The 9,111-nt window shown below is 47.0% G+C and overlaps 1 protein-coding gene across 1 annotated transcript in view; it reads left to right on the top strand.

Moving 5' to 3' along the window:
* The window catches only part of LOC106807436 (cactin-like), a gene marked incomplete at its 5' end in the record, with an annotated part of 22,138 nt that overhangs the window by 5,960 nt on the left and 7,067 nt on the right, over positions 1 to 9,111 (top strand). Inside the window, 3 exon segments of the mRNA XM_014809759.1 lie at positions 336 to 445; positions 2,513 to 2,733; positions 3,096 to 3,297. Of these exon segments, the coding sequence (XP_014665245.1) occupies positions 336 to 445; positions 2,513 to 2,733; positions 3,096 to 3,297 (533 nt within the window).

The following is a 9,111-nucleotide window of genomic DNA, read 5'->3' as shown; positions in this document are numbered from 1 at the left end:
AAACGTACGCGCCATCTCGTGGCAACTTTCATAACGATCCCAACAAACATTTCTTTGAGAAGGTTCCTGATACCATCCCTGTGCCTTCCACTGTTTCGGCATGTATGTGAACACATTTAGGACTAACAGGGTTTACTAGAATCCCACCACTCCACCACAGAGTCACCGCAGTAGACGTTAGATGAGCGCTGTCGCTTTGCGGCACTTGTTTTAACGTGTTACATTACAATCTAGTAAATACTGTAAGAGGTTGTGTGCAGTTTATGCCATTCTCAGCTAAATAAGATTTGTCTGTGCAATTCTTCTAAGCATAGTGCGCGCTGTTAATGTTGCAGGCTACTGGGAATCACTGCTTCAGCAGCTTAAGGCACACATGGCAAGAGCAAGGCTGCGTGACAGACACCAGGAACTACTCCGCAAAAAGCTCTTCCAACTCAAGCAGGAGGTAAGCCTCGTCCACAACATGGGGCCTATTGTTAGAAACATCGTAAAGTTAAGACTATTTTTGTTTCGGACAACGGGCTGCTTCACACTGTGCCCTCATCTAGCATCTAAAGCTGCGTTTACACTATAGATTTTTGTCAGCAAATCGTACCGATTTCAAGTGCATTCCAACTAATCGGCTGAAAATCGATAGTGTAAGCGGCGAGTCATCAGAGTCGGAGTCGGAGTCAAGTCGCAGAGTTGAAGAAATAGAACGTGTTCTATTTTTCATGACTCAGACTCGTGAAATCGGCGAGTTGGATAAATCTAATTGGCTTAAAACTTTCACGTGATACGTGAACTTTGACGTAGGTGCGTTGTTGTTTTTTCAATGTATCCATGGCTTAACTTGCCATAATATGTAGTCAAATTCCTCCTTTGACATCCGAAGAAAGTTTCGGTAGCTTTCCTTGTCTTCGTTTAGTAATTCGGGCAATAACCTGTTATAAACGCCTAATTGGGGCTTTCTGCCTATCCATGGCCGTACCCAATGCCTTCTTTTTTTTGGTTGTTTTTTTTTCACCATTAATGCAATAACCAGATGCGCACATACGTCTTTTTCTTCCATTGTCCATCTTCTTACTGCAGTGTTTCAGTACTGCAGTGCTACAACCTACATACAACTACAGTAATCGGGGTCACATCGGGGGCAATATGGACAATCGGTAAGATTTGCTGACAAAAATCGATAATGTAAAAAGCAACTCAACACCAACTTCTATCGGGTCAAGTCGGGGGCAAAGTTGGAATGCACTTAAAATCGGTATGATTTGCTGACAAAAATCTATAGTGTAAACGCAGCTTGATATTGCTTTGCGTTGTGTTGTGTTGCATTGAACTGCGTTTCGTCTTATAGGAAATCCATAATCAGCCTAATTTATAAACAAAACGTCACAAAAAACGTGCTTCTTCAGTGGAAGTAGACTAATATCACAGATTGCTCAAGCAGAGGGCATTGACCTCCTCAGGTCTACATAGATGAAATAATTGATAAGGCATGGTGGTGTAACGAGCCTGGTCACGGCACCAAAATGTAACGAGGAAGATGACGTTACCCAGTTCAAAGTAGATTAGAAAACTCCAAAGTCCAAGCAGTTGTGTTCAGCAAATAGTATTATTGTTTCTTAACCCGCACACGTTGCCTCGTGCCTCGCACACTCACGTCCGACCTTCTCACAACCAAGAACCTTCCCTTTATACATTTCTAGATAACAAAGGAAGTCGCGCGCGCCCGGACAACCACACCCGCTGCCCACATGCACAACAACTCCCTCTCAACCGTTTCGCATCTCCATCATCCATACTACATCAAACGCGCTGCCGCTGACTAACCCATTATGCAACCACTTGTCGCGACATTTCTAAACACAACTACTATTTCTACCATCTGCAAACCACACTTTACAGTGGTTGCCGAGCTGAAATCTAAGAGGTTGATGAGAAATACCTGAAGCCTTAGCAAGTTTTAGGAAATTTGATGAGTGGAAAACCTCTGTGTTCATAAATAATGTTGTTTGTAATATAGCATCAGGAGTGAATAAAAAGGTTTGTTTATATTCACTCCTGTTAGCATGATAGTTTCCACTATTATAATATAAATGCATCTGTGAAAGTTGTCATGTTACTTATGTTGAAGTATTATTGCATTGTAAAAGTGGTTTTGGCATTCCTCGCAGGGTGTTAGCTAGGGAAAAAAATCAGGTGGTCTCGCCATCTGAGTGAAGCGAGGATGCTGCGGGTGCGAAGCGCCTTAGGGACTAGGGAGATGGTGTGGGAGGGGTTTTCCTGAAATTTTTTTGTAATTTGGCCACCCTCATGTCGTCTCTATCAAATTTACCGTACTAGCCATCCAAAAGATGGGTAGACGGGTCTCTGGCTAACACTCTGATTCCTCGAGGTCTGAGACCTGACGTGTTTCAAGTGAACCCTTTATCGTAGCTCATGCAATTGGTTCAGGTGTTAACTTCGTTACGCTAAGCAACGCCAGCAACAGTCGAAACTCGTCTTTCTCTTCCTCTCGTCATTACAGCAAGGCGTGGCAAGCGGACCTCTGTTTCCTATCATTAAGACAGACGAGAGTCCACGCGACGAGCCCGACGCCGGACCGGGTAGAGAAGCTAGTCCCGACGAGATGCCGGCGCCATCTGCCGATGACCAGCCCGTCGCCGGCGACGTGAGCCGGTCTGCGGACGCGGCGGCGGTCAGCGAGGCCGCGGTCCTGAGCGACGCCGGCGAAGAATTGGACACAGGGTGAGAAGCTCGTCGCGGTCACTCGCTGAAAGCCTGCGTGCGCCGGCGGCCGCTGACCGCCGTTGTTTTTCTGACCTTACGTTTTCGAGTCGGGTAACTCTTCCCACACACACCCGCATGCGCACACACGTACGCGCATGCACACGCACGCATGCACGTCCACACACGCACACACACACACACACACACACACACACACACACACACACACACACACACACGCACGCACACAAACACAGACACACCATCCTCACCCGCACCCACCACCTTCGCATGATCACCGCGCGAATTCTCGGCCCCGCTGAACGATCGTGGCCGGCGACCCCCTCCCTCTTTGACCTTTGACCTTTGACCTTTTGCAGGGTGGCCGGCGAGGTCGAGGAGGGCGACGTGGAGGACGAGGCGACGCTGCAGAGCTACGCCGAGTGCGAGGCGGGCGGCTACGAGCCGACCCTTTTGCGCGAGACGGAGCTCGACCCCGGCACGGTGGTCGCTGACCCATTCACCGACCTCGAACGCCTGCAGTTCAAGCGGCACGAGGTGTCTGAGCAGGGTCAGGTTATGGTAGGTAGAGCAGGGTCAGGTCGTGGTAGGTAGAGCAGGGTCAGGTCGTGGTAGGTAGAGCAGGGTCAGGTCGTGGTAGGTAGAGCAGGGTCAGAAATGCTGTCAATCAGCGACCACGCGCTCGCTCATTGGCCGCTACGCGATGACGTGGGCTACTGCCGAGTATAGCGTCATGTCTATCACAGAGGTTTTAACGAAGTCTGGTACGGCGCTCCACGTGGGCGGGCGCGGTCTCCAAAACCGCCGCCGCCGCGGCGCCTGGCTGCGTACGTGGCAAGTTTTTACCAACCTCCTGACCCCGCGCTGCCCGTGGCGACGGCACGTCGTGCGAGTACGTGGTGGCGTGGCCAGGCCAGTTTTTACACGTAGCTAATCGTACGTACACGTAGATACTGGCAAAGCAGCAGCAGCAAGAAATACTGGCCCATGCAGCAGCAGCAAGAAATACTCGCCCCTGCTGCAGCGCGCTCTTGCAGCAGCAAACCAGCAGCAGCACCAAATACTGGTCCCTGCTGTAGCGCGCCTCTGGAGCAACAAATGCCCCCACCCAAGGCCGCCGTAGCCGAGTCGGTGTAGGTGTGACGAAAACTGCGCGATGTTACGCTTCCCGCTATACGGATTCGCGCGCCCGCCCTGCTACATACAACACCCCGCGGTCGCGTGTGCCCAGTCTCGCGGAAGTACGCGGCTTAACCGCTCTTGGCGGTCGGGGAACAACGCATCTTTTGCGCAACGCCACTTGTACCCGGTCTCTCTGGTTTTTACTTAGTGACTACTAAGAAGTAAATCATGTTCCAGCAATTCCTGTCAAACAAGTAGAACTTCACTGATAGCAATGAAATACTGAAATACTATGACTATGAGTATGCCTAATAAACACAAAGCTAATACTTTTATTAATAATGGAATAAATTGAACACAATTAAGGGCCAGTTCAAACTTGTAAGGGCTGTTCAATTTCTCTAAGGGTCTGCTAAAATTTTGGGTGGGCTTGTTCACATTTTGGCTAATTTCATGCCCAGAATGTGTGATAGATAGTGGGTAGGATAGTATTTAGATGGGTAAGTAATGTGTGATAGTGGATAGGGGAGTATCGACATTGGTAACTAATGTGTGATAGTAGGTAGGTAGTATGGGATAGAGGCGAGGAAGGCATTGAAATTGGTGAGCAGTCTGTCGTAGTGCAGAGAATAATAAACATTCGTCAGAAATCTGTAATAGCGACGAGGAGGGTAATGCCATGGGTAGTCGATGTGTGAGAGTAGGGAGAAGGGTAATGACATGGGTAGGTGATGTGTGAGAGTAGGGAGAAGGGTAATGACATGGGTAGGTGATGTGTGAGAGTAGGGAGAAGGGTAATGACATGGGTAGGTGATGTGTGAGAGTAGGGAGGATGGTAATGACATGGGTAGGTGATGTGTGAAAGTAGGGAGGATGGTAAATTAATGACATGGGTGGGTGATGTGTGAGAGTAGGGAGAAGGGTAATGACATGGGTAGGTGATGTGTGAGAGTAGGAAGGATGGTAATGACATGGGTAGGTGATGTGTGAGAGTAGGGAGAAGGGTAATGACATGGGTAGGTGATGTGTGAGAGTAGGGAGGATGGTAACGACATGGGTGGGTGATGTGTGAGAGTAGGGGAGAAGGGTAATGACATGGGTAGGTGATGTGTGAGAGTAGGGAGAAGGGTAATGACATGGGTAGGTGATGTGTGAGAGTAGGGAGAAGGGTAATGACGGACATGGGTAAGGGGAGGAGGAGAAAGGGGTAATGACATGGTAGGTGATGTGTGAGAGTAGGGAGAAGGGTATGACATGGGTAGGTTGATGTGTGGAGAGTAGGGAGGAGGTAATGACATGGGTAGGTGATGTGTGAGAGTCAGGAGAGGGTTTAATGACATGGGTAGGTGAGTGTGAGAGTAGCGGAGGATGGTAATGACATGGGTAGGTGATGTTGTGAGAGTAGGGGAGAGGTAATCGACAGTGGTAGGGATGTTGAAGATAGGGAGATGGTAATGACATGGTAGGGGTGATTGTGGAGAGTAGGGAGAAGGCGTAATGACATGGGTGGTGATGTGTGAAGAGTTAGGGAGGAAGGGTAATGACAAGGGGTAGGTGAATGTGTGAGAGTAGGGAGGAGGGTAATGACATGGGTAAGCAGTTTATCGAAGTGAGAAGAGGATGGAAATTGACATTGGTACGGCAGTCTCTCGTAAGTATAGATGCGTGATGACGATGTGATGTCATCTGTGGTACCAGCAAACGTGTGGTAGATCGGTAAGGGCAGCGCTGTGTGAGGCAAAGGTGGGTATTGATTTTCTTGGCGAATGTAACATGTGATAGTCGGAAAGGCGATTTAACTTCAGCGCGGCCGCTCTTACAGTGGCAACAACGAATGAATGACATATAAATTAGGTTAGTTGGGCTGTAATGATACGCGCAGCACTCATACTCTTGATAAATTGATGAATTATTGTCTGCATATTTGATATTATTGTATGCCCCCGCGACGAAAGTGCGGCGGGGATACTTGGTTTCATGTCTGTGCAGCCGCCGTGGCAGGCGCCGGCTGCAGACAGCTTTCCGCTTCCGCTCTATAGACTCGACCCCTAATTGACGTAGCGTCAGACCAGATACTTTGGTATACTTACACATCTTCGCGAAGAAGGTGCACAGCGTACTAAAGCAGGTCACCTACGACGCTTTATTTGACCGTTTACCTTGACCTTAGATCATATTTCCTTTCCGCTCTGTAGCACTCGGCCCCTAGAGGAGTACGCTTACCAAATTTGGTATACTTACACAAATCTTGGGAGAAGGTGTGTCACGTACACAAAATCAGGTCACATGCGACCTTTATTTGACTTTGACACTTGACCGTTCGATCATATTTTCGCTTCTGCTCTAATAACTCGGGCTCTAATTTACCTAGCACTACAAACTTGATATACTTACACATTTTGGGGAGAAGGTGTGTCACGTAAGCAACAAATCAGGTCACTGCAACTAATTTATTTGATCTTGACGCTTTGATCATAATTTCCTTTCCGCGACTCTAGTAACTAGCGCCTAATTGAGCCTGCGCGACCAAACTATTTGATTATACTACACAATGCTGGGGAGAAGGTGTGTTGGCGTACGCGAAACGGTAAGCTGCAGGGAACCTTTATTTGACATTGGACCTTGACCTTTGACCTCATCATATTTAGCATCATCTGACATAGTCAGATGGCAGCTTGTAGAATCGCACGATCGTCCGTACGCCGTGCGTTCCGTGCGCCGTTTCGCCGTCCGTGGGCACGTCCGTATCCGTGCAAGCAGTTGGGCACAAATCTTAACCGCTTGACGTACGGTCACGATATTTCGGCCACATCGGGGGGGAACGAAAACGAGTTGGGATGTCGAAGCTGGGGGGTCAAAAGGTCAAAGGCAAGAGGTGTAAAAGAAGGGGAACATTCACCGTCTTAACTATAAGGTATAGGGAGGAAAATGAGCAGAATTGCGCACAAGAATCTAAACGGCTTCGAACTAGCCTCGTGATAGTCGGTGTATAGCGATCATGGTGAGGAAAGGCCATCATGGTGCGAACATTGGAGTCACAGGGTCAAAGTCAATGGGCAGGCAGGGCAGATTTTAGACGATTTGTGCTGAGGACACTGTCTGACGGACGATTGAAAAACGAGTGTTTTTTGTTTCACGCGGTGACCGTGGCATTTTTTATGGGCTTTATTGAAATAGGCCATGAAATTGTCCGTTTCTGCGTTGACAATGCGAAGAGGTAATGTGTCGGTAACCTTTTGACCCTCAAGAGGGAGGGTTAAACATGGATTGTTTTATGCTTGTCTGTTAGAAAGAATTTGACTGCCGGGTTGGCTAAGTAGAGATCTAGTACGAGTGCCTGATGTACCAGACGGTACAAATTGTCACATGTGGAAATTTCAAAAAGCTACAATTTGGTTGAAAGAAGTTTGAATGCTCGCTTAAGATCGCTATTAATTTCTATTGGCATTCTGTACTGTAGTAGATTTTTTACATTGTTAACTGTTAATGCCATCTTGCCAGTTTGGCCATCTGCCATTAGTGCATGTGGTGGTGGCTGTTGTAGTTTTGCCTGCGTTTATTTAGTTAGTCAGGTGGTTAGCTCTCTAATTGCAGCTCTTGTAGGCTTTGCGTATGGTAAATGGATTGTAGTGCTTACCTATTTCTGTCTTGCAATTATGTTGTTCTGTCTACTTTATCATACGATGGGAGTTCTTCCATTCTTTAATTCTGTAAGACACTTAACGTACGTCGCCATCTCGTGGCAAGTCTTTCATAATCGTATTTCCACATATACATTTTCTTTGAGCAGGTTCCTGATACCATCCCTGTGCCTTCCACTGTTTCGGCTCATGTTATGTGAATCATCATTTTTAAGGACTAATCAGGGTTACTTAGATATCCCTCACCACTTTCCAGCCACAGAGTCACCGCACGTAGACGTTAGATGAGCGCTGTCGCTTTGCGGCACTTGTTTTATACGTGTTACAAGTTACAATTAGTAATACTGTAAGAGGTTGTGTGCAGTTGTATGCCCATTCTCATGCTAAATAAGATTTGTCTGTGCAATTGCTTCATAAGCAATAGTGCGGCGCTGTTAATGTCGCAGGCTACGGAATCACTGCTTGCAGCAAGCTTAAAGCAACATGGCAAGAGCAAGGGCTGCGTGACAGACACCAGGAACTACTCCGCAAAAAAGCTCTTCCAACTCAAAGCAGGAGGTAAGCTCGTCCACAAACATGGGGCCTATTTGTTAGACAACATCTAAAAGTTAAGACTATTTTTGTTTCGGACAAACGGGCTGCTTCAGCACTGGTGCCCTCATCTGCATCTAAAGCTGCGTTTACACTTATAGATTTTTGGTCAGCAAATCGTACTACGCGATTCAGGAGTGCTTCCAACTAAATGGGCTCGAAAATCGACTAGTGTAAGCGGCGAGTCATCAGAGTCAGAGTTCGGAGTCAGTCGCAGAGTTGAAAGAAATAGAAACGTGAGTTCTAAGTTTTCATGACCATCAGACTCGTGAAATCGGCGAGTTGGATAAAATCATAATTGGCTTAAAATTTTCGGAAATGATACGTGAACTTTGACGTAGGTGCGTTGTTGTTTTTTCATGTATCATTGGCTTTAAAGCTTGCCATAATATGTTAGTCAAATTCCTCCTTTGCATCCGAAGAAAGTTTCGGATAGCTCTCCTTTGTCTTTTCGTTTAGTAATTCGGGGAATAACCTGTTATATGAACGCCTAATTGGGGGCCATTAATAGCCTATCCAATGGCCGTACCCAATGCTTCCATTCTTTTTGGTTGTTTTTTTTTCAACCATTAATGCAATAACCAGATGCGCAACAATAGCGTCTTTTTCTTCCATTGTCCATCTTCTTACTGCAGTGTGTTTCATGTACTGCAAGTGCTACAACCTACATACAACTACAGTAAGCGGGGTCAGCAATCGGGGGCAAATATGGACAATCGGAAGATTTTTGCTGAAAAAAATCGATAATGTAAAAGCAACGGTCAACACCGACTTCTATCGGTCACTCAAGTCGGGTGGGGGCAAAGTGTGGAATGTGCCACTGAATTAAAATCGTATGAGATTTGCTGACACGAAAAGAATCTAATAGTGAAGACGGCAGCTTGATAATTGCTTTGCGTTGTGTTGTGTTGCATTGACAAACTGCGTTGTCGGGTCCTTATAGGAAAATCCATAATCAGGGCACTGAATTATAGAACAAGAACGTCCACGAAAAAACGTGGCTTCTTCGCGAGTCGGAAGT

This window comes from Priapulus caudatus, unplaced genomic scaffold, assembly GCF_000485595.1.
Source record: "Priapulus caudatus unplaced genomic scaffold, Priapulus_caudatus-5.0.1 Scaffold215, whole genome shotgun sequence".
Classification (NCBI taxonomy): Eukaryota; Metazoa; Priapulida; class Priapulimorpha; order Priapulimorphida; family Priapulidae; genus Priapulus; species Priapulus caudatus.
This window is presented reverse-complemented; position numbering and strand designations above follow the sequence as displayed.